General features: G+C 41.3%; 4 protein-coding genes and 1 non-coding gene across 9 annotated transcripts in view; 1 reads left to right on the top strand and 4 right to left on the bottom strand.

The window, feature by feature from the left end:
* utrn (utrophin) overlaps positions 1–15,466 on the bottom strand; it is a 193,466-nt gene extending 178,000 nt beyond the window's left edge. Inside the window, exons 1-2 of one of the 2 annotated variants that reach the window (XM_086189292.1) lie at positions 15,286–15,466; positions 7,558–7,721 (exon numbers count right to left, since the gene is read on the bottom strand). In XM_086189292.1, the coding sequence (XP_086045418.1) occupies positions 7,558–7,630 (73 nt within the window). In that variant the 5' untranslated portion in view covers positions 7,631–7,721; positions 15,286–15,466. Of the gene's footprint in view, positions 1–7,557; positions 7,722–9,725; positions 10,128–15,285 lie in introns of those variants that run through there. The other variant, XM_086189291.1, reaches the window with a different exon arrangement.
* On the bottom strand, positions 13,194–13,276 carry trnal-uaa (transfer RNA leucine (anticodon UAA)). The gene has a single exon. It is a non-coding gene; the product is annotated as a tRNA-Leu (tRNA).
* A 645-nt stretch (positions 15,467–16,111) lies between the features above and the next one.
* LOC147242937 (syntaxin-11-like) lies at positions 16,112–18,444 on the bottom strand. Of its 3 annotated transcripts, none has more exons than XM_086189619.1 (2): positions 18,120–18,444; positions 16,112–17,544 (listed from the first exon to the last, which is right to left on the bottom strand). In XM_086189619.1, the coding sequence occupies exon 2, from the start codon at positions 17,462–17,464 to the stop codon at positions 16,559–16,561; it is 906 nt and encodes a 301-aa protein (XP_086045745.1). In that variant the 5' UTR covers positions 17,465–17,544; positions 18,120–18,444; the 3' UTR covers positions 16,112–16,558. The 3 variants fall into 3 exon arrangements, with proteins under 3 accessions (XP_086045745.1, XP_086045744.1, XP_086045746.1); XM_086189618.1 differs by having other exon boundaries at positions 16,112–17,469; XM_086189620.1 differs by having other exon boundaries at positions 16,112–17,465.
* Positions 18,445–19,196: 752 nt separating this feature from the next.
* Positions 19,197–22,106, bottom strand: stx11b.1 (syntaxin 11b, tandem duplicate 1). The gene is made up of 2 exons (XM_086189436.1): positions 21,677–22,106; positions 19,197–20,800 (listed from the first exon to the last, which is right to left on the bottom strand). The coding sequence occupies exon 2, from the start codon at positions 20,790–20,792 to the stop codon at positions 19,896–19,898; it is 897 nt and encodes a 298-aa protein (XP_086045562.1). The 5' UTR covers positions 20,793–20,800; positions 21,677–22,106; the 3' UTR covers positions 19,197–19,895.
* Positions 22,107–22,110: 4 nt separating this feature from the next.
* Positions 22,111–25,536, top strand: part of mthfd1l (methylenetetrahydrofolate dehydrogenase (NADP+ dependent) 1 like) — a 34,754-nt gene continuing 31,328 nt past the window's right edge. Inside the window, exons 1-5 of one of the 2 annotated variants that reach the window (XM_086189434.1) lie at positions 22,111–22,238; positions 23,275–23,632; positions 24,695–24,779; positions 25,017–25,067; positions 25,157–25,210. In XM_086189434.1, coding sequence (XP_086045560.1) covers positions 23,388–23,632; positions 24,695–24,779; positions 25,017–25,067; positions 25,157–25,210 — 435 coding nt within the window. In that variant the 5' untranslated portion in view covers positions 22,111–22,238; positions 23,275–23,387. Of the gene's footprint in view, positions 22,239–23,244; positions 23,633–24,694; positions 24,780–25,016; positions 25,068–25,156; positions 25,211–25,536 lie in introns of those variants that run through there. The other variant, XM_086189435.1, reaches the window with a different exon arrangement.

Raw genomic sequence — 25,536 nt, 5'->3', positions numbered from 1 at the left:
TTCCACTGGGAACACGAATCAAGAAGCCGGAGAAGGACACAACCCCCCGCCACGGTCATTCCATCTTTGGACACACCCCGAGTGTATCTACCATCTAGATGCTTGAAGGAAGCAGTTCAAGAGGTCAAGTGATGGATGAGCAAGACTGACTGAGTGGCGCTCTGTTGTCAATTCATGGGTTTGTTCAACAGAATCCTGCTGTAAACCGCTGCGGCTGACCATCTGAGATGCAGTACACATAATCGGTCAGACAGTTTAAGAAGAACTCTAAACAAAACATGTTCCAGGCAAACCAAATTACAAGAAATGTTCAACACACTCTAGAAATATCTTTGGGTCGGTGTGTGAATGAGTACATACTTCCACTTACACGGGGTGGCTGATCTGATAGTCCTCCAGTGTGGTCCGGATCACATTTGCATTCACACCGCTAAAAGACTGTAGCAACATAAAACCTAGACCACCTCAGACCGTGATCTGAGGCCCTGTGCACACTTGGTATTAAGATCTATCCTGATGTTCCGATTACAAGAGGAGAAACTTTTAAAAGCCAGGTGTGAACACACTTGGCAGACCAGTCCACTTGTGATCGGATCACTAAGGACGGATCTTAATGTCAGGTGTGCACATGGCCGGAGTGATCAGATCTTAATGCGCCTTGAATGCTTTCACACCTGTATTTCAAGCTGCCCACTTGTGATTAAATAAGTTCCGATGTGCCAGGTCTGAATAAGCCCATAAACATCCGTTTCTCCCGCTTTCACACACATGCACCGGGCATGTTTATGCCTTAATAAAAATTGTCTGCACTGAAAGTTACTGGGATCTTCTTGGTTCATCAGTTGAGATGGACAGGAGTGAACATATTACCTCATGATGTAAAAATTTTTTACATTTTCATATGGAGTCGAAGAGGATTGGCTTGTTTTAGGAGTCAGCCTCATGTGGCCAATCGAGGAACCGCAGTTTTTGGAATTTCAGTCAGCACAGTGTTTAAGTCCGTCATTTGACAGGGAGGCTGCTTGCCTGCAGCCATAAAGTTCTACAACAACATTTCAAGCAAACCCACTGAACACTGGCTTCACTCCCCAGACTTGGAGCTTGATTCTCATCTACTGTAAATACTCAGTTTGGTTTAGGCGAAGGGTGGTGCCTGGGTCAAACGTGAGGTCAAATACCCGGGTCATGAATTTATCATAAATCCCAGTCTCTTGCAGTTCCTGTAGTTTTTCATAGCAATTTCTGCATTGGCCTTTACTGTTGAAAGTTTTGACTTGTTATTTTTTTCCCAGTTAGATACTTTTTGTTGGGAGTCTTCGCATAAATTTCTTTTTTTTTCTTCGCCAGCTGCATGACAGAAAGGCCCATCAATGCGTCCACTGACACTGACTGGCTTTATTCACACGCTGTCTCACTTAGACACGACTTGTACAAGAGTGCTAGCAGATTTAATACCCGGTCCAGACACAAAGCTCCTCCTACATAAGTCGTGATTGTCCAACTTTGGACGGGGCTCCTGTTTCTTCTAGTTCAACACGAAAACCTCTTCTCTCACGAGACCATAGAGGATGATGCACTGGTATAGGATCATTTATGATCAAGGTTTGTCACAGGGCAAAGCTTTCTTATTGTACTAGCATGCTTATTCTCCTTTCACACTTACAAAAATATTATTTTCAAAATAAAAAAACAAACAACAGCTTGTAATTGCAAAGACCAAAAGACAAAGCCTTCAAGACAAGGAGAAGGTGGCAAATTCAAGCCGTAGACTTATTTACTCACGAGTGAAGCAGTTTAAAGGGTTAATCAGAACTCTCTCCAGGACTCAGCCTGTTTTTTTGTTTTAGTAAATCCCATCATGCGAGAGGTCAGAAGGTAGATTGGGCAACATGGCTTTGTAGCTCTAATGAGCTAGGAAAAGGGGGCAGGGGGGTGGTGACGGGGAAGGCTTGCTTTGGGAGAGAGAGAGATTCACATTTCAGATAGAGGAGACTGGTTTGAATTAAACTCCTTCTCTAGAAAAGCCTAAATGTCATTGGGACTGGGTGGAGTCTCTGTTGGAAACTGCTCATATATTCACATGAACGTAGACTGAAGAGGAGGCAGAGTCCCACAGACAACCGCACCCAGGGGAGATGTTTAAGGCCAGTGATTCCATTCCCAAATTTCCATCCAGGATTTTACACAGCCCGTTTCCTCCCACTTCCCAGGAAGCCAGATACAGCTACAAGCAACGAGACCATATATTTATAAATGCTATGAGGATGCAACCAGCTGCATTTCCGACAAGTCTAAAAGTGCAGTTACACTCCTGAGGGCTCCTGAAGACCCACAGAGGACTGAAGCTCAAATACCAGGAGCTACAAAAGTGAACACTTCTTTGTTTAGGTTTGTGTTCCATGCAACCCACAGATGCAAATGCACACCCAGTATCGCATATTTGCATAAACTGCATTGTACTGCCATCGCTGACTGTTTGGAAAGGCCTCACTTTTGTAGCTAATTTCTGAGCTAGCAATCCAGTCTCTTCCTACAAAAGTACAAACACATCAGCTGAAATATGTCCGACAGCATGACCCACCCTGCTACCAGAGGCCAACATGACATGGAGCTGAGGAGTACGGTGACAAGTCTTTGGAGACTTCCTGCAGTTTACCGTACACACCCACCATGTGGTGACAATCAAGTTCCTCGTCATAGATATATTTTCTCTGTCATGACGTGTGTCACACCCAGAGATAATTTGGAAGCAGGTGGACTCGTGTGTGCCTGAATGGGTGGAACCAAGAGGTAAAGCTTCGAGGAGTTCCAAGATATTCTCATTTATTAGTGTGCAAATACCAGAGATGCTCATAAGTCAAGTCTCTCACGCTTTCCGCCCTTTTCTTCAAAATTAGTAGTTAGGCTATTTCCCCTAATTATACCCGTCCCTCAGTTTAATGTTAGCCAGCACATGGTGACAGTAGGAATGAATTAGAAGCTGGGTTGCCATCCATGTATCTTCTAATGTGTGTTGCATTTGGAAAGGTTGATGCGAACTTCGAAACTCATAAACATTCAAATAAGATGGATGCTTGCTTGAGGGAATTTTGGCACACAAAAAAGCAAAGACAAGCCAGCACATAGTTAAAGCTAGTAGCAAGCCAGCTAATAGCTAATATAGTTAACGTTAAACATGTTTGCTAATGTCAGTGTTAGCTTTCAGCATCTTTTATATTCACATCAAAAAAGGTTGCATGTAGCAGTTCTTTTTTTGTGTATTCCTTTGGAGAGCAAGTCTCAAGTCACATGTCTGTCTTCCTTGAAAGCAACTTAAGTCCAAGTTTCAGACATGAGTCCCTCACTCTTCCTGATAAACACCAAACAATCGGAGAGGAAAAATGCCAATGACGAGAAACAAAAAAAAGAAAAGAAGAAGAAGAAGAAGAAGAGATCTGATTTAAAGGTGACACGTCAGGTCAGGTAACCTGAGCTTCAGGCACTCCTCCCTGGCAGAACTCTCAGGTGACAAACAGGGAGAAAAATGTCTCTGGCAATTGTCCATTCTGGTGTAATGGTTGTTAAACAAAAGCCCCTAACCCTGTCAATGATATCTGACCTTGCTGACACGGCTGGAGTTGTGTAGTCAGGTGGTCTGACTGGGAGAATGATAACTTTGTCAAATTATGTTCGCTTGCTCTTTTAGGCATTTGTTTCAGCCTCTTTTGGACCACAGTCTCTTAGTGCTGCAACTTACTTTCAGTTTTATATTGATAAACATTTTATACATGTTTACTTTATCCACCCCGATCCAAATATGTCCTTTAAAAAAAAGCTGGGGCCACCAGTGTTGAACCTGTAAATGATTGTTATGTAGTTTTCCCAGATGTAGCTGTTTCTCAAAGTTCACACGGTTCTATCCTGAACCCTCCTTCCCCTCTCTATTCCCAGACCATTGGGGTCTCGCATCAGAACGAGCAAGTGGGAAAACATCCCCCCGCGTCTCAAGAGGCATTAATGTGCATTAGCATGACTGAGATCGTACCAGGCCTCAACACCAGCTGAAGAGACTCAAACTCAGCTTCTATGTAACTGAGCGTGCTGACTCACTTCAGCAGTTTCAGAATGGCAAGTGGTAACACTGTCAATCAGTAATGACGACCAAATAGGACTAGAACAAGCAGTGTGTGTGTGTGTGTGTGTGTGTGTGTGTGTGTGTGTTTGCTGTGGGTACACACTCAAACACTTGCCCAAACATGGTGACCAGCATGGGGATCGCATTAACAAATGTGTTAATGTTTTCTCATAAGACTTGTGTCAACTGTTAAAACATCCTTCCACCTGCCAACCAACCAACCAACCACACACACACAAACCTGTTTGTCAATCAAAACACAACATTCAGCCCCAATGTAGGCTTCAAATCTTTATCTTCCTGTAACACTGACAGGTGCTACAGGAAAACACAGATTTTTCAACAGTAAAAATCACTCACTATCACATCTGAGAGCGTTCACGAAGCTGTAAATTGTGTGACGATGGAAAGGATGGACTGTATGTGCCATGCGTCCTAGTGGAAATGGTTTTTGCTGAGCTTTTTTTTAATGTTTTAAGCGAAGCTCACAGCTGTTTCCCCTGCTTTTGACACCCTAAAATATAACACCTCCCTTCAGCCATACTAACACACACACACACACACACACACACACACACACAGACACACACACACACACACAGACACACACACACACACACACACACACACACACACACACACACACACACACACACACACACACACACCTACAAACTCCAAATGAGAACCAGTTGGCCCGGCAAACGTCCTCTTCTGTATTTAGGAGGTTCTTCATGGTCAGCAGCTGAGCTATGTGCTAAATTTTCCCTTCTTTGCCGTAAAAGAAAACATTACTTTTGGTGTTGCTAGGAAACCTGAATCTTTGTAAGAAAAGCTTTGTGGTCTGGAGACAAACGCTGTAAATTACAAACTCCATCGGCACGGTGGAATTCCTGGCATGGAATCTGCCAGCTCTCTGAGGCCGGGGCGGGTGGGGGAGTGCTGGTACATGGAGTGGATATGACAGCGATACACACTTTCCATCAGATTATATTCTGCTGCTGTGGTTCACAGCAGAGGAAAACCAAACACAAAATGATAGTAATTATAAATAATTAAAAAACATGAATGTTCTGTACGTTCAGAAGATGTGTGCCTGAAAGTACACGGGGTTTAATTTAATTAAATTTAGTTAATGAAGTTGGATTTCAACACGTTATTTTCTCATCTATTGGGTGTAGGAATACAATAATTTGACTTTTTCAGTCCTGATATCGATGCAAATACCCAGGTTTATCTTATCGGCCGATAACAGGTGCCAATCTGATCGCAATGTTAGATTAAAAAGCAGTATGCCCCTTTAATCCTGGCTTTTCTAGCTTTTTTAACACTCCAAAACAAATAAAAACATACATATACATTTACTGAATTAGAACTGCCTGCAACAATTATGAAATACTTTCAGAGCGCTGAGCCTTTCCTTTAGCTCCATGCTATTAGCACTCCTTCAAGCAAAATGCAGCATTCAGATCTAGCAGCACATTGGTTATGCATGACATAGTCCAGTAATACGGACTTAGATGTTACAGATCAAATCAATTTTCAACAAAATCAGGCATCTCCTGTCAATATCAGATCTGTGTATCTCTGTAGAATATTACAGTGTTTTAATTCATTGTATTAATGTGAACTGGGCGATAGTGAAATAATACCTGGTAGAAATGTAGCCTGACTTTTTTGCAGAAAGCGTTCAGCGGGCTTCATTCATGAAATACACAAACTTGCCCTTACGCACTTCATTAGCGCTCAATTTACTCAAAGTACTCAACCGATGACAGCAGTAAAGACTTCCAAATAGCCCTCAGGCTTTGCTTCCTGACCGTAAGACTAAACTGAGGGCTAAATAAAAAAAAGTCCCACAACCCTGAGAACAAATTTGAGCGACGATTATTTCAAGACAGGCTGTACTCCTCCACATCACGAATATTCATTCAGTCTATAATCAGATCCAGATCACCTCTTAAAGATAAACGTGTTTCTATTGTTATATTACACATTTTTTCCAACAAATTTCATGTAATTTCATTAATTCCGCCCCTTCGTTCGAAACGGCTCCCTCTAGTAATTGGTTCTCCTTTGGCCCCTGCTGTGTCCCCCCACCATGTTTCAAGAAAATCTGTTAAATAGTTTTTGCGCAATCCTGCTAAAAGCACAAACAAAGTTACATCCTTGGTGGAGTTAATGAAAGTACTCCTTTAGAACAATAACGTACTTGTATCTCTCTCTCTCTCCCTCTCTCTCTTTCTCTCTCTCTGAGGGAGGCATCAACAAAAGATTAACCCACGGTGTGGAATGATCCACTGAGAAAAGGATCACAGGGTGCGGCGCTCCTAACCCATCCCCGCATTCTTGTCTTCGCCTTTCTCTGCTGTCATTGGTCGCATTTTCTGTTACTTTCTCTTTCTCCTCGCTCGCTCGTCACTATCAAGTATCTCTGGTCTTCCCTGTGATTTCTTTGCCTCCGTGGGAACAGAGGTCAACCCCGCACAACAGGATCTGCAGCCCTGTCAGTAGTCTGCTATTATGCACAAAACAACAATATGCCTACACATTTACTATGTGTGATACTATGACAAAGTTTTTATACACTCTATATGTGGCTATAAAGTGTATGAAATCACTGGTTTTAACCTGTTTCAATGTCCATCTATTCTTATATATAAAAGGCCTGGGTCCTTTAAAAAAAAAAAAAAGAAGTTTCCTTATGATCTGTTTTATTCTAATCTAATAAGTTACTTGAAATGTATTCATGTATCTCTCCTTATTCAAGCGGGAGCCCTGGAATTAAAGAACCAAGCCACCGTGTTCTTTAACATACGGCTTCTATCATCCTCCACTCAACAGCTGACTGCTAGCGGTTAGCTGGTAGCTATGTTGTTTTCTGACAGTCAAAGAAGGATAACATCGGCATATCATTGGTCATTTAAAAAAAAAAAAAAAGCTCGGCATCAGCCAGATGGTAGATATTTGTACCAGCCCAGTCTGTCATTTTTTTTACAAGGAAAAAATAAAGAAAATATATAATTCACCGGCTTTTCCAAATCTTCTGGAGAGTAAGAAAGAAAGAAAGCACTATTTCTAACATTAACAATGATTACATTTGTTTATTAGAATGTAAATATCCTCTCAAGTTGTTTTTATGCAGGCAGGGTTGTCATCGGTCAAATCGGTTATAGAAACATCAACCTATCAGATATCGACAAAACAATACAAAATCTTGCATCCCTGCATCAAATTTAAGATGAACATTTATTTTATTAGGAAATGATTTCTCTCGTAAATGTGAGCGTCAACTTTTAAGTGTGTCCCCGGCCCATTACACAGCTCACGGTTCACCCACGGGCCTCGATCCTCTGGTTTAGAAACCCAGGCAAACCAAAGTCCCAAAACAAAAACGGAAATAGAGGAGGGAAAACTATCCCAAAAAACATACAAAAACATACCAGATCTCCATTTGATGATGTCATTGAACTCTTCATTGGTTCCTCCCTCTGCTAAGTCACCACGTGCCGCCATGGTAACGGATCAATCCACTGCTTTACAAGGTGAAACGGTGTGACCCAGTCCAGACCTCCTGACACACAGTGCAACAGCCCTCGATCTGCACCTGTCAACGAGAAGAAAACTTCATTCATACTTTCGGCCATATCTCTCAATATTTGCTAATAAACTTCCTGTCGACAGATCCTGACATGGGATTCAGCAAAGAGTGCGTGGAAAGCAGCAACCATCGAAACATTTCATTAGTTACTACTAGTTATTCAGGTTCAGAATGTCAACAATGCCCCCCCCCTCAAAAAAGCAGCAGCTCACCCTGATGTCATGAGGAAGGATGCAATGACAGGGAGTTTCCTCTGGAGCATAGATGAGGTGTTGTTAGATGACTAATCTGAACAAATGGTCCAAAAAAAAAAAGTATCCACAAGATTCCGCACAGATCAACTCCAGACAAATTAGTTTGATGCGTTTCAGCTTGTAGAGACTTTACTGAGGGTTGCACGCCAGATTCAGAGTGGTCTTTAATTAACTCGGCCATGTGGAGTCTGAAAACAGCTCCGGTTTTACCATGAAAGGAGTTGATTTGCAGTCCTTACTTGGTTGAGTTACACTTCATGTGAGGGATGACGCAAGACCCAAAAATAACAACCGTAAGAGATGGGGCAGCTTTATCAACAGACGGGTGACAAATTAAAGGAAAAACCAGGGTAAATGTGGCAGGTCTGAATGTTTGACCCCTACCAGGACTGGAGATTTCCCTTATACTAAGTATCTCTACCCCCATGAGAACGGTCCCCTCCGCTATGTCCCATCCTGAATGGTTTACCGAAGTGAAAATGAAGTGAATCATACAAAAATCTCACATTTTGGAACCTACATGCAGGCTCTAAACCGCCATCAATCTAATTTTCAAAGCAGGTAAGCAAGTAGACCAATGACTGACATGCATCCATCCATCCATTTTCTTCCACTTATCCTGATAAGGGTCATGGGGGGCTGGAGTCTATCCCAGCATCCTTTGGGCGAGAGGCGGGGTTCACCCTGGACAGGTCACCAGTCCATCACAGGACCAACACATAGAGACAGACAACCATTCACACTCACAGTCACACCTACGGTCAATTTAGAGTATCAATCAGCCTCGTCCCCTCTTGATGTCTTTGGACTGTGGGAGGAAGCTGGAGTACCAGAGAGAACCCACACAGGAACAGGGAGAACATGGAGACTCCACACAGAAAGACCCTGAGCTGGAGCTGGGACTCGAACCCTGAACCTTCTTGCTGTGAAGCAACAGTGCTGACCACTGCACCACCAGGCCGCCTAACCGACATGCATTGGCTGTAAATTTATATCTTTGTTGATATGCTTTAAAGCCTATCTTACACTAAAACAGAGGTTTTCAATTTGAAGTATTATTACAAGCAGACTGAGCAGGCAGCAGCCAAAATAGAGTATTTTTGAGGTATTTTGGGGGGCATCCAGTTAGTGCAGCAGTTCATTTGCGGCTGTTAATCATAATAAATAGTTAAATCAATGTAAATAATTGTAAAAAAAAAACAAAAAAACCTGGCCAATAATTGGTCTATTTGTTTTAAAATCATCACCTTTTGGAATAATCCAGTTCTTATCGGAACACTTCATGTTGTCTTTTTCCTTCAATTTGACGCCTACAGCGTGCTGCTTCACAATCTCAGTTCCTTTGAATGTCACAGACTTTCTCTTATAAACAAATGTTTTCAATCAATCAGTTAATTAGCAAATTCCAGCAAGAATAGCACTGAAAATTTACAGTGTAACGTGAACAAGTCATTCCAAGGGTTCATATGCTGCGTTAATCTGATGAGATTATCACTTTCCTGATTTGAGTAAATCCCTTCTAACATGATAACATGAAAAGAGTTTTCAAACAAAAACAAACAAATCCATAGTTAGGCTTTTATGTTTTATCTCGGTGGTTTGACTGAAGTATTTGGGACTTTTTGACTTGTCATGACATTATAACAGCAGAATAAAAGACAAAGCAGTTGGTCACTTTTCACCTCCCATACAACTTCCCTATATGCTGAGCTCGGTTGACACTAATCAAAAAATCATTTAAGGAACCCAAACTCACCTCTGCTGTCACCCCCAGGGAGTCAGGAGTCCCTCAAAACAACTCCAAGACGTGACGTTTAACCACATAAACTCTCACGTATTTAAAAAAAAAAAAAGAAAGTATCCCAAACCATTAAGTTTAAGGCATCCTCTGCTGGTGTACGAAGAAGCTTCCCTTCATAATGTAACTTAAATGAGAGTCGTCCCTACAGCGCATCAAGTCTCAACAATGTAGCAAAAAACAAAACGCGTCAAGAGACGCCTTTTTCTGCAGCAAAGTCCAAGTTTCGAGACGTGGAAAAGACACGGCGGGAAGCGGAGAAGTTGTTATTACATTGTACGAAATACACGATATGAATAAAGCAGTATAACTCCGGCTCTTCAACTTTGTTCCTGCTGCTTACTTGACTATTTCTCCCTTCTGGTTGCACCGACGTCAAGGTGGCCGCAGTGCGGCTAACAAAAGGGTGTAATAAGATCTTCAAAATAAAATAGCATCGGCACGCCAACTCTTTAAATCGTGTACATAATTGTGAAAGAACTAATCACTGCTGTGAATAGTTCAATTGAGTGAACTAATTGTAATTATTCAAAGATCTACTTTCATTCACATTTTCTATGATGTCACTTGTAGCTTAGATTTTTGTTTACACTTTGCATAACATACAATGTATTAATTAGTTCTATTTTATTATTTTTTTCGTCTTTTTTTAAATTATTTAAGACAAAGCAGTCCTATTGAGAGATGCATTTTAGCCCTGGCCAGGACATTTGGAGCCCATACGGAACAACAACTTAAAAAACATGTGATAATATCAAGATTTAAAATGTGACAGGATAAAACACAACTCTTAACTAAACACAGCGAGTACAAACGGGGAGAGAGAAATTAACAAAGAAAAAAAAAACTTTTATTCTGCTTTCGTCATCACAATCGACGTTTGAATGGGCAATCGTCACGTCTTATTTTGAAAGCCTACAAAGGAAGCAGCAAGTTCGTGCTCATTAACTTGACGCCTGTCTCGAGCGTCTCCCTCGGGCTGCTAAAGTTTTCCCGACGCCACGATGGTAACATGGCGCGGTGGGCGTCACGTGACGTAACCAAACCAGTGATTCCCTCTCGGAACAAAGATTTGACAGAAACTTGCAGCCCAAACGTCCTGCTACCGTCCTGGTTAACTTCTAGTACCGAGTCTCGTGAAATGAAAACGTTTCACGGTGGCAATCTGAAGAAAAAAAAAGGGGGACAAATACCAAAGTGTTAAAGTACTTCATTACATCAGTACTGTGTTTTTAAGTCAAACGAAGAGTCTCATTCATTTTCTTGGTCAAGGTAGAGACTTTTTTAAAACTATTTTGTTAATAACATCCCTGTTGGAATGTTAATTTTCTCAGTGAATTCAACTATTAATTTTATTTCCCTAAAGTCATCATACAACAGAAATAATAAATTGGGAAAAACGCACATTGGCTACAGTGTAACAACAAAAGCTTATCAGGGTTAACTGGTGGTCTTAGATGAGGGTACAATTTGATTATTTAAAACTTAGTTATCTTCAACCGTAGATGAACAACAGCGCTGTCATTCAAATCCCTCTATTAATTAGTTTATGAAGTATTCTGTCTCTTTTTTTTTGAGGGGGGGGGGTGTTAATGTCACTTAAACTGCAAATAAAATGTCTCAAATGACCCACACAAGTCCCAGCAAAACACAAATTCATATTTACTTACTTTAATTGCAAAAAATGTGCTTTGCCTTTGGTGTTGAAAGAACCTCAGAGAGCAACACAGTTACTGGTGCTTGATTACATATGGTGTTATCACACATGTTTACGCATGTTCTTATATTTTTAAAAAAACACCATTATCTTTAATAACAGTATCTTCCAAGAGCTCTACAAAAAATAATACTAATCTGGTACTACGCAGGATACATATTTACCTTGATATAAATAAATTTCATTAATGTAGTACGAAATAAAGCCAAAAGAGACTTGCACGATTGCATCAAGCATCAGCATCAAGTTTCAACATTAATAACGTGAATGTAAACATTCAAAATAATTCATAAAAATGACAATAAATAACAAGAGAAGAGCAAGCATTATAACTTTTACATACTTCCTGCACCACCAGGTAATACTTGATTACATGTGCTGACCTGCAAAAGCAACAACTTTTCCAGTACCAGAGAGGACTGAATAATAGATGAAGGTTCCTAAGAGGGAGTGTGTGCGGCTTTGGGGATGCAGAGATGTTGATCCCACATTGTTAGCCCCCCCCCCCCCCCCCCCTTCTCAGTTGTCAAGCATCTTTTGTGGACGCTTCCTCACACAGCTCAGAGAAGAAGCTCGATTTCATGTTGGAGCTCTGTTTGACCTGGAATGCCTCTCAGGTTACACGTCTATGGCGACGTGAAGACAGCAAGTTTGGGGGCCGGCCAGAATTCTCACCTGTACGTTCACTATCATTTACACAGACACACACACAGACACACACACACTTCAGTCTATTCACATAACTGGGAAATGGCCACAAGTACAGGGAAAAATTGAGAGACTTAACATTTTTATGTGTTTGTGAACACTTCAGTATGTTTCCATGTTATTGTCTGTGAGGCTATCATGGGGCAGATGTAGATGAGCGTATGGCATGAGTCCAAAGCATCATTCTTGAAGTGAACTTACACGGGTTAACGAGTAAAAAGCCGAAAAGGGCCCATGCTGGTCTCCCCCCCCCCCCAGTTAACGCCAAAGACATAGAGTGCCCTCTTCTGTCCTGATGATGTAACTACTCCTAAGAAAAAAAAACAAAATGACAACACACACACACCTGTGGAAACTTTACTAAATACAGTAAATAGTAAATCAAAAGCTTTTCTCCACAATTGCTTGAAATCATAATTGACACCAACACCATATGAACGAATTCAACACATATATACTGACTAGTGCAGTGCCCGTCTTGTGGGCTAGGTTGTATGAACCCCCCACCAGAGCCCTTTCAGACCCCAGACTCCAAACTTGGCACTACACCTCCTTGATTCACCAGTACGACCAATGACAAATTTGATGTCAGTCAGGTGAACAGTCACTGGGATAAGTGCATCATCCTCGATTAAAGTATCAATACAAATTTGCATTTCTAATTGTGCCCCACTATTCTTACAGACAGGGTTGAAATATTTTCCATCATTTTTCCTAATTAGCCTGTGAGAGTTTAACCTGCCCACTGTGAATGACCACTCAGCTGGCTACCCCCCAAAAAACTACACTTTTTCAAGCAATGTTTTACAAAAATTAGGGGATTTATAGAGAGTTATTATTGATTTATTTTTGTTTAACTCTCCTCACACCTTTACATTATGTGGGTGGATAGCTAGTTCACCACAGTCTATGTTGCATCCGCGGTAATCATGTGCATGTAATAGTCATGATACTTGCATTGTGTCAAGCTTTTTAACAATCGTCAATCTGCAAAATGTTTCTACCAGGAGTGGGGTTCGAACCCACGCGGACATATGTCCATTGGATCTTAAGTCCAACGCCTTAACCACTCGGCCATCCTGGTGTACATAATACAGCTGCCATAATTCTTACAAAAATATCCAGCATTCTGTGAATTGCATTCAAGCGTTTAATTTTTTCAAGATAATAAAGCTTCACCCTTGCCTCAACTGTGATTAACGCTCCCTCAGTGTGGGCACTGGCCCATGCCTTCAACTGCGATGCTAACGCGGCGTTAGCAGCTAACAGCCAGGCTTACTTCAATTTGTCGAGCGACAGACTTGTGTGAACTTGCTAATGTTGCGCTCCTTCGATAGAAACACAACGCAGCAACGACGAATAGCCGTGGGTGTATTTCACAGGCTTATAGGCGAAGCTTATTAAAATCATTTCTTTACATGGTTACTTAATGCCACGCTAGTGTTCATTCTATTTAACTACGAACGTGGAGCAACGACACACACACACGCACGTTACCCACAAGGCCACACCCTTCAAGTGGAAGTGTACGAGGTCGGCCATTTCTTCGCTATTTTCTCTGTTTTTGCTCGCGTTTTTCTCCACAGAGTTCCCCCTACAGCCTCGGAGTACATGTTGCACAACACTGTCGTAAAAACTCATTGGCGATCCTCCGTCACATAGACATGCTCCCACAGACATAATGCTCCCCCCACCCATCCTCTCCGCTCGCCATGTGCATTTGTTTATCTGGTTAAATAAAGTTAAAAAAAAAAAGTTTTAAAAGCTTGGAGCCGTGTCTGAGGAGGGTGATCATACACAGAGGTGCATATTTGTTTGGTGTTAAAAAAAAACAACATACACCTGTAAATTATGTTGGATTCTTTTTATAAAGTTGACAGTGCAATGTTATAGCATAGTTGCAGATTAGTGTCAGGGTGTTATTGGCCAACATAACAAAACCATAAACAATTTGAGTTGCACCAATTAAATTATTTATCTGCTCCACTATGTACAGTAATCCATGTTTTAATATATTCGTTTATAAAGGAGGCTTGCAACGTCATAGTTACATAAGTTTATTACAGGGATCCGCAACCTTTTTGATATGAATGCAATTGTTACCTGGTCTCGTCAGTCAGCGTGGCCCCGTCGACATTGCAGTAACTTTAGACACCACGCCAAAAGATAAATCCCCAATGGATAAGTAATTCTATAATGTTTACAAGGAAGTCTTTAATGAACATTTTTGTCCCACACTAAGGATATTCTCTTAATTACGCATGATACCTGTGGTGCAGCAGTCAGCGCTATCGCCTCACAGTAAGAGGGATGCGAGATCGAGCCCCGCCCCAAGCACGGAATCTTTCTGTGTAGCGTTTTCTCCGGTATTTGAAGTTTAAAGACATGTAAGAGAGGAAAACGTTAATGATACTTTGAAATAACTGTAGGTGTGGCAATGAAAGTGAATGGTTGTTGATCTATATGAGTTGTCCTTCGATGGACTGGCAACCCGCCACTGGTGAAAAGCCCGTCTAAATGTTCACTCCCGTCTTTGTCGTTCACTGCTGTTTCCTCTTTCTCTGTTCCTTCGACATCGGTGTTCGCGGCATTTGCTTCATGATGAATGTTCGAGTAATGACTCCATAGCCACGCCGTTTTTGCACTAGAGGTGCCGATGCCTTGCTGGGGACATGTGTGTCTAGTGCCGTAAAGCAGTTCGATATTTCGCGAGACCTGAAAATCCCGCGAGACTTAATGACTGAAAGTTGCATTTTCCCGATTCAGCTCAGAACCACAAGCGGAGGTCGAGACAGCTACCAATTGACCCATGAAGTGTTATAGAACCCACACAGTGACTTTTGACATATTTGATTAAGGTAAATTAAGCTTTAAAAAAAACGATGCATCGTTCCACTTTAGATGGGAAGGGTGAACACGATCATGCAGCTAATAACGTAAGCATGTGCTAAGTGGATTGAACCTCGGTACAAGATAGTAATTACTGCAATTTTAGCTAGCCACAATTGAATATTCAGCAAGCAAAGCAAACAAAAATAACGAGAACAAAAACATTAATCTTGGTCATTCAAGAAGTCGTGAATGAGAACTTACCTCATAAGGATGTAGGGAACTTGCAACTCGAAGGGAAACCAGTATCCGTGGAGGCTATTTTTCGTCGGGTCTGAGGACGTGAGTCAAACGTATCCCTGAATACCCTTTGGAGAATTTTGTTCAATACTAATTATTTTAAACTCCGCAATTAGCTCTGTTATTGGATCAAATGTCGTAACTCCCCAGTTTAACACGTATTAATAGCATGTCTGACTCGTTATGTTCCAAGATGAGTGATATTCTCAACGGATTGCCTTCCTCATTCTTTAGTAGGTAATGAGGTTTCATTTCTTTTGCCAGTCGGCACTTGCAATAAAACACGGCAGACCAGTATTTGTCACACTGGAGTGATTATAGGACAATTTAAATAGTGTTTAATTAGCACAAATGAACTTGTCCTGCCCATTATAATAACTTTTTTTTTTTTTTTTTTTTTTTACCAGTCGTTAGTTTAAACTATCAGGGCATACTTAATGACAATGTCAATTTTCAATTATAGTTTCTATTTTGGTCTATTTTAAACACAATGACCTCACCATGACACCACCTTGGTTTTACTATCCTGTTGCAACCAATGTGTGCATTAATATCCATGTTGGATTTTCTTGTGTATGTTCGATATTTTTAAAAATGTTATATCCTTTCAGTTATAGACACGTGAAGAACTGAGAACTGGATATTGGTATCTTCTTCGATCGTATGTGTACACAAGGGTTGCAGCAGTAGTAGCTTTTAATAAAAAGGTAATCCTAGAACGTATTGCTATGTCACGTAATCGCAGTATCCGTCCTTATCAGAAACTCTTAGAGAAAAGAATAACAGAAAAGTAGTTTTGAGTTTTATTATCATTTCAACTTCAATCCTTTAAACAAAAATGTAAAAAAAAAAAAAATTGTGAATTTAAAAGGAAGGGTTGAGAAGTTAAGAGGCAACATCTTTGGAATTTGCAAAAAGCCACTTCCTAATTATCCAATTATGGAATGGACACACCACACAGAACTGAATATTTTTCAGTAACTAATATGTTGTTTCCTGGAACATTTATTTTGAGTGACAATGAAATACTTAAAAAGTAAACTCATTCAACATAAAGTAACTGCATTTTTTAAAAATTATTTACAATTTAACATTTAACCCACAATCACTGCAACGTTTTAATTATGACACTAAACATTTTAATGTGTAGATATTTTCCCTGTTCTTTGATTAAACAAGCATAACGTCTCAATTATTTACTGTATATAAAATACATTTTTAGAGCATCAGACAAGTCCTAAGCTATTTGGTTGTATCTCCAACAAGGTAAACAAGGGCAACATTGCAGGAAAGGATGTTTTCTCTTGTATTGCACAGCCTTCTTGATATGAATGTTGATATTTTCACAATATTCCTCAGTTTTGCACACACTTGCCTCTATGTTATTGAGCATGGATCCCTGCTCCTCCACCAGCATGGCCATTTGTAGGAACAGATCATGAACCTCTTTTAGTCTGGCCTCCAGGTCCACCAGCTCCTTGTGTCTCCCTCGGATCTCGCACAGGGCCCAGCGGGAAGAGCAAGCCCCTCGGGTCTGCAGGCTCTGGGACAGCTCATTCCAACCCTCACCACCTTTGTGTACCAGCACGTCAAGCTGCTCATCAGAGATTTCTGTACCCATAATAGAAGCCTGCCTCTTGATTCGCCCCCGACACATCTGCCTCTGCATCTCCTCTGCCTGGTTGTAGTCGCTAATGGCAGCATGGAAGGCACAGGTCAGCGTGTCATACTGAACACGAGCTATGCGGCTAACAGCAGAACTGGGACCCTCCTTTTCCTCCAGCCTTTTGCTCTCTTCACCCAAAGCCTTGATGCGAGTGTACAGAGCCTCCCCTTTTTGCTGGATCCCTCTGGCAATCCAGTCAGAATCCTTTTTCAGCAAGGTGAGGCGGCGTACAGAGGTTCCGTAACGCTCATTTTGGCTGCTCAGGTGTTCCACCTGTAAGCAGAACATGGAGATCTCCTTGCGTATGGCGTGGGCTTCCCTCAGGATGATATCAATGTCCGAGGACTTCTCAAACACCACCGCCTCTTGACACACATCCATCTTGTTTTTGCCATATTCATGTCCGTATGTCTCTGATGCGTCGTCGTCCTCCTGCTCCTCTGTAATGGTCTGCAGCCTCTCAAGCATGTCCCGCATTCTTCCTGAGACACAAGATCCAAGTTAGTGCTCTCACTGCTATCCTGTAAGATTGTCCTCCGTGTTCAGATGGCGGAACCCTAATAACAACATGTATTACTAAAACTAGAGACATGGAAAACATGACATTTCATGTGGCAGAGCTTTAAAAAAACACAAAACACAAATACAATAGCAGTGACAGGTCAGTAGCTTCTGGTGTGAACAATGCCGCGAGCCCAATGGAATGTCTTCATTTCAACCAGGAACAAGGAAGATGCAGCATTGCTTTAAAAATAGACGTTTTGTTCTTCTAAACACTAAAAGATCAGTGTTATGCAACTAAACTACAAAATTCCCAGTAAAATTATTTGTCATTTCAATGTAATGTAATATATTTTAACCCTTTTTTCCTGCACATTTACATATAGATTTGCAGTCCAAGCTATCCCAGGGAATCAGCTTCCTCATACCATACCGATTGTTTTCTTGTGAACTGGCACATTGTATGATCAAAAAATATGAATGTTTTCATTCAAATAAACCATAAATCCCGCAGTACAGCAGTAATTAGTCATCAAATTTCCACCAGTCCCTAAATGGTTCTGTTATTATAATTCAAAAAATAAAAGTACCTCAGGAAATCACATGAAGAGCAAATGTCAGATAATCTTACCTCTTCTGGTCGCCTCTCACGCGATCAGAAAGCAAATAAACCTCCTCAATGTGTCCGAGCGACTCGAGAGAGCATCTTTAGTTTAGTGCAGAAGGAAGTTACCTGTCTGCAGAATTTTGCCCCTCCCCAGGTGACGGACACAAGCCGTCCCTCTGCTATTTCTTGGGAAAAAAAATTGATGTTTTTTTTCTCCCCGTTATCTTTAGAAAGTAAAAAGATTAGTTTAGGGTTTTTTTTTAAAGGATTTAGAAAGAACTATGGAGCTGGAACGGTGCTCTTACTGAGGAACAAGCTGCCATGTGAGTCGAATGATGACACCTGTGAGATGAACGGATGGATGTGTGGCCAATTAGGGTGGGAGGGGCTAAGGGATTGAGGGGTTGCAGAGAGGGCGCCTGGAAAATGTGTTTAAAAGAATTGATTTCATCATGATTGTTTAGCTTTTTTACAAGGGAGCCTAAGTATATATAGGCACGAGATGTTACTACTCAGTATGTGATTTTTTATTTTTGTAAAATCCTAAATTAAGGATTGAAACCAGGAAGCAAAGCCACACGCAACACTTAAAGCACACTTGGACAAAATACAGGTGGCAGACAATCTCAATCCAGCCAGCGACATCCTCAAAGGAATAGAAGACGCTCCCCCAAAAATGATTAAAAAGCTGCATTGTTATAATATAGATATAGATATAGATATATCTATCTATATCTATATAGATATATCTATATCTCTCTCTCTCTATATATATATATATATATATATATGACTACCAAGACCCCTGATATTGTCCTCTAACTTCATCTCCGGATATTTGTTTGTCAATCATCCAAGAGTCAACAGTTATCTGTCACACAAGCTCCTCAAACAGAGCTAACAAACTCGTCCATTTTCCCTCTTTTTTTTGGGGGGGGGGGGGGGGGGTCCCAACCTGCCTTACCTGGGTGATTGACAGCTACAGTTGCCATCAGGATTCAATTTCCTTCTGTAAGACTGAACTGAGGGTTAAAAAAAAAAGAAACAACACTGTAAGAGCATTTTTTTTGTGCATCAATGAGGCCCGCTGTCATTGTAATTTTTATGCTCAAACAAGAATAGTGTCACAATAGTATTGTATTTTTATTAGAATTATTTATGTTATATACAATGTAGCACAGACAAAAGGAAGATAATAATACAAGTGTCACATATAAATACATAAAATAGCAGTGAAAATGAACAGATGATCCTCAAAAAAGACGGCCAATAAGATGGCCGATCATCTGATCATAATATGATGGTGGATGTAATCATTCACGTGTGCACAAGAGATGAATCAAGACAGCTTCCCTTTAGACTCACCCCGACCATAAATGACATTTAAGGTTGCAATAAATTATTTCACCTGTCACCTGGAGGGACATCAATCTTCCCAGGAAATACTAGCAATTTACAATGACATTATTTGTTTGGCTGTCCAGATCAGGCAAATATCTCTATCTCATGAATGATTTTCGTGTTCAAATTTGGCATTTCCTTCCCATGTGGAAACTCGGCCGATCTAAGAAGATTCCAGATATCATTTGTTTCAGGATGGGTCAAATCAAATCGGAGTCATACGGGATTGAAGGAAGATTTGAGATGCTCGTCCCAAACCTTTCACAGAAGTGTTAAAATACATCGCATTTAAAATATTTTACCCTAACATGTTTTTAGTTTGTCAGTGTAGATAAAATTGGTAAGTCATTACCGGGACAACTCTACCATTCCTGGTCCTGGTCCTGTGCTCTTCGGTCATTAGTCGAAACATGGGAAGCAACTGCAAAACATTTTTTTAAATGGGTTGTTCCTGTCGTGACGTTTGGCCCTGCCAAGTTTGACTATGGCATCCTGTATGCCTTCGTCGGTTTTCTGAACATTGGTTTGGATGCTGTCCAACATGGGTCCCTGCTCCTCCACTAGCAATGCAATATCTAGGAAAATCTCATGGATGCCCTGGATACGGGTCTCCAGGTCCAGCAGCTCCTGGTGACGTTTCTCAATCTGAGACAAAGCTGATCGCGCCGTTTTACCTTCAGCTATGATATTGTCGCTAAAGATGTTCCACTGGCCTTGTTCGATCATATCCTCCACCTCCTCTCCCGTCACCTCGCGCCCAACTATCCCCATGTGCCTCTGGATTTGAGCTTTACAGTTTTCCCGATGGCTCATCTCGGCCTCATTATAGTCAAACATGGCGTCACGGAACCCGTTGCTCAGGCAAGCGTACTGCGTTCTGGCGATTCGTGTGACGGCAGAATTGGAGCCATGCACTTCTTCTAGCTTGTGAGCTGTACCGTCCATCTCCTGCAGACGTGACAACACCCCTTCAGCCCGAGCCTTGATATCAGCACCTATGGCATTAGAGTCTCTTTTGATGGTGCTCATGGTGGTGACTCCCTGGAGCATGCGTGAGTTTTGCTCCCTAAGCCTTTTAACCTCCAGACGAATCAGCTGGATTTCTCTGTGGATGTCTTGTGACTGGGAGAAGACTTGTTCCAGAGCGGGGCTGTTGTCAAACACCACCGCCTCATGGGGCAGCTCCTCCTCCAGGTCCACGTTGCTGAAAGAGTCGGACGTGGCAGACTCTTCGTACTCCATCGGCTCCACATGGCCGCTGGACATTTCCTGCATGTGACTCAGTCGGTCCCTCATGATTTGGGCTGGAGGACGGAGAGGATATAGAAGTCAAGACACACCCGACGTACATATAGCGTATCGCAGTATTTATCATATCGCAGTATACTGTGATACAATCGTATCTAAAACCTAGAGTAACAAATGGCAAGAAGCTTATTCAGAACAAAAAAAGAAAAGTCAGTAACTTTCAAAAAATCTTGCTGTATAAGTGACATTTCCTTCTTCCTTCACTCGGCCAGCACCCTGCACTGAACTAACAGGTTCTCTAGAGAGTGCTTGTAGGTGTTGCTCCTCACCAAACAAGTTCCTATCACTTGTGATCTGTTTTCGTCAGAAAACTCACTTTGATTCAAATCAAAGTGGAGCATCAAAGTCCGATTCAAACTACAAAATTATATGAAATAAGGCATTCGGACACCGCTGGTCCAATAGGCTCCCAAATATTAGGAACAGCTATGAGCTACTGCCAGTGTATTGTACTTGTTTCAGTGTATGCAAGTTCAGTGGAAGTTCCCACTTAAATCCTATCAGTTAAGTACTGACGTTAGATTTTGACCTTAACATTGACTTGAGTGTCTCTTAACATCAGGATTCTGTTCTAGGAAATACCAACATTGTCTTAAATGCTTCTGCTCTGTCATAGTTGAAGTATTTTGAAGGTTAAAGGTTGTATTCAATGATGTCATGGCACTAAGACTTCATGTGACTTGATAGTGAGAGTTTTAAATACCACGAAAAAGTAAATTCATTCATTTTAATCCATCATAAAGTCACAGTTTTTGAGAAGAAAACAACCAAACTGACAAATATTTTCTAATAGACACGAACTAATAACCCTAAATATTCGCCTCAATAATATTATTTCTAATACATGACACATTTGAGTGCAAGCTCCTTACCTGGGTTTTGCTCAAATCGCGACAGAAGTCAAACCGTTTTACTTTATGGTGAGGTCGTCCTGGAGTGTCAGCACCATCCTACAGGCTTGAAGCCGTCTGTTCGGGGTTGCGAGAGGAAACAATGGGCCCTACATGCGTACCTCTTCTATCTATAGAGCTAAAACTGGTATTCAGCGCTGATGCTGGGATGATAGACTGCGCCACGCCACGCAGCTGTAATGCTTTGTCTCAGGAATGAAGCCTGGTCGGTCGGTCTGGTGTGTGTGTGCGTGTGTGGGCAGCGTTGACTCGACATCATTGGGACAGGTGAGCAGCAGGAGCAAAGTGAAGTTGTACACCCTTTTTTTTAATTTCTTTTTTTTCGGGACAAACAATTCATGCTTGAACCCAGAAAATGCGATAATAGTCTGTCACCACGGAATTTAATATTTTCATTCACCTTTATTCTTTGCAACGTAGCTGTTAAAAGTTAATCTGTGAGTTTTGGTGGCAGTTGTGACTGACGACGCGGGAGCAGACGTAACGTGACGTCAAGACGCGCCCAAATGAGCTCCACATGGAGGTTTGTGTGAGAGAGAAGTACACAGTTCTTGTATTTACGTAAAATTAGGATATGCAGAATCAAGTTTCCAAGTGCCCATGACCAAGTGAGGCATAAATCTTTGTATTTTATTCTTCCTGACTGCCAGACAGTTTGTATGTGAATGGCCAAGAAAGTCATAAGGCTTCTGTACTCAAGTAGCAGACTAAAGGACAAGATAAGGCTTCTGTCTCACGGGATGAGGGTCCAAATCAAGTCCAATATAACCCACAATTGGCCTCAGGAGGCCGCAAAAATTGTATTAATCTTGATAGTTTGACAAATGGAGGCTTTGCTCCATCAGCTTCATACAGGATATGCCTCTGATTATACCACAAAGTGACATGGTCAATTCGTTTTTCACATTCATTGATATGATTTGTGGAAGTTGTGTGCTGATTTTATAGTCCAACCTCAGCAAAATAAAGTCGCGTGGATTATGTTTTGATCGTTTGTTTCCTTGTGACTCACCACGAGGACCAACTTGTCGTCCTCGGTGAAAAAGAAACTTCCTTTAAATGTTATTGGAATCCGAAACTAATCCTGTGAACGAGTGGTCTGGTTTGACCTAATTTCTTTTACGATAGCATGTGAATCCGCGACCCCTCAGGGCTGAGGCTGCGTTCATGACCCTCGGATTTATGAGTAATAAACAATCGATGTCTTCGAACATCTCAGTCGAACACCACCACAACTACTTCTCAAAGCTACTGCTACTACTATTACTACTCCCTCTATTACTAATAATTGTCGCAATTATAGTTTCCTTTGACAAAATGTGCTTGTGATTATTTAAAAATGTTAACCAATGTGTTCTGGAATTGTTTAAATACTGACATAATAAAAGATGCAGCTCATATATATATACATGACATAAATTTAGGTGTTTAAAAGCTATGGCCATCAACTGTTGACTTCTTGTGTAATCATTGATCTACGTTTCCTGGGTTCGTTAAGGTGAAGCACCCTTTAAAAGCGGAATTTCCCACAGGCCCTGAATGCATCTTTCCTCCATCAGGACCCTGATACAAGTCAACTTTCTTCCTGATCTCCTGGGGAGTGGGGTCCCTCGCTGTCTTCCAACACGGGTTAAATTTTATAAACGACGATTTGAAGACATAAGAAGCGGGAATGAAGTTGTCAATGGTACGCAGTGCTTGTAGTCGTCTTCGGATGCTGTATGTCCTTCCTGGAGTCAGGGTCAGCGTGTTATCGCGGAGATGTCTGCCGGTTGGTCTTGCTAGCCTCCGGGCGATGATCCGAGAAAGGAGCGCTACAGCTACTACGCAGCTATCGGGTTCCAACACGGAATCAGCCGTCAACTTTGGGAAACCGCCTCAGAAGGGAGAGGGGTTCGAGTTCGACCGTTGTCTGAGGTAAGGAGGAAGTATGAAACAAAGTGACAAATAAAAAATCTATGGCTGTTCGTGTATGTTATTTATGTAAGATAGACGGCGTTCTGTTTTTTTTTTAGTGTTAAGCCAAAAAAAAAAATACTCAGGTGGTCAACACTTCTGGTCCTCGTTAGCCTTTGGTTAACGTTCAGTTTCGCACGTGCAGCTGATGTCGATTTCAAAGGAACTCCGTCCAGATGACGCAACTTTGCTTGTTTCTTGCCAAACACGCGGTGATAAAATACCGCAAATTCACAGGAGAGACGCTAAAGTTAAACACACGTGTGTGAGATTCACTGAGGTTCTGCTCAGTTACTAGAAGTCGTCACTGTGACACATCCCGGTGAATCATTTTAGATGCTCTCTACCGTGTGAGACAACCTTGTAGTGTGATCGCATCTACTAGTAGACAACAGTATTTGACTGAATAAAGTACATACAATGACTGGTCATAGTTAGCCTGCCTGCTAGCAAACTAGTTTTTCTTCCACTAGCCACTCCTTAAGTCACAATACATGTAATTCGATGCATGTATGAGCTTGTTAGATCAGTTTCCTGTATTTAGTCACAATCTGTAATTATTTCCTTCTGTTGCACTGCTAATAATGTGTAAAACGAGGGATATTGATAATGATGGTTAAAATCATTATTTAGGTTCTGTCAATACTGATGACTCCAAATAAACATTAAACATCAGGGGAAGACAACCATTATCTTTGAATTATAACAAGGTCCCTTCTACACTTTCCTTTATTTTATTTTTTTAATAAAAACTGAATTCAACCTTTGTATGAACAAACACTGACCACCGCCATCTGTGAATGCCATCTTATTCACCAGCTGGGCGATGGTTGTCAGTAAGGCTAATAATTGCTAATACTAATACATGTTCACTTTCCTTCTTATCCCTATTGTAAAATGAGATTCTGGCTCATAGCTGACCTTAAGTCCTCCAGCCTTGAAGTAGAATCTTGTCGCAAACTCTTGAATATCAGCTTGAAAGAATGTGAGTGAGTGTTGAGTGTTCTTTATTTTTTTCCACAGGGATGTAGTTCAGAGCACCAAGAAGACCATGGTGGCCATGCGGAGAAGAAACCCAGCAATCCAACCTCTGCTAGCTATTATTCAGGTGCTGTAAGCCAAACCAGAGGTGCTGTCGGAGATGTAATTGCAGGCAGGATCAGAATAAACATGGAAATTAGTTTAATATGTTACAGATGTTTAGCATGTTGTTCTGAATGTTTATGCAGAAAACCATTTAAGATCTATTAAGTGAACTTATGTTGGGTCTAACTTTGGGAAACAACTTTTCCCAAATATATTTTGACCTGCATCTTGTAAGTCATCTTTTTTTTTTTTTTTCCAGGCAGGTGAAGATGACAACTTATTGGAGATAAACAAAAAAATGGCAGGAAAGGTAATTCCCTCCTTTTTGTCTGTCTGATCTTTTTTCATCCCAAATAGACCAGTTCCAGCTGATGAACTTTTCTTCGTGTGCGTCCACAGATCGGCATAAATATCACTCAGATTTGTCTTGCTAAGGACGTCAGCGAAGACGAGGTAAGTGGAGGGTGTGGCTCACTTATGTACAGATGTGTTCTGGCCAAATCATCTTTGTTTAGCAAGTCAGCGCAGGAGTCTGAATATTTACTCACTTTTCACCCGTGTGACTCATCTGTGATTCTCCAGTTAGTTTAATCCGACGCTTTGCCCAACGAGATGATTATGACCGACACTCTCAGAAAGACAAAACTACTGGCTTTGGAATTTTAATCTGATTGATCACAATTCCTGTTCTCTCGGGACCGCTGCTGTAGTTGAACCTAATTTTAATTCAAAACAAAACAAAATGAAGAATTCTCAGCACCTTGCAACACATTCAGCGT

The sequence above is a fragment of the Aulostomus chinensis genome, chromosome 20, assembly GCF_037954235.1.
Source record: "Aulostomus chinensis isolate RoL2024-O1b breed Wild chromosome 20, RoL_Achi_v1.0, whole genome shotgun sequence".
Lineage (NCBI taxonomy): Eukaryota > Metazoa > Chordata > Actinopteri > Syngnathiformes > Aulostomidae > Aulostomus > Aulostomus chinensis.
Note: the sequence above shows the minus strand (reverse complement) of the source record. Positions and strands in the feature narration are given on the sequence as shown.

What these genes read in the sequence shown, in the direction of transcription:
- LOC147242937 (XM_086189619.1), bottom strand. Translation starts at nt 17,464, where the DNA reads ATGCGGGACATGCTTGAGAGGCTGCAGACCATTACAGAGGAGCAGGAG.
- stx11b.1 (XM_086189436.1), bottom strand. Translation starts at nt 20,792, where the DNA reads ATGAGGGACCGACTGAGTCACATGCAGGAAATGTCCAGCGGCCATGTG.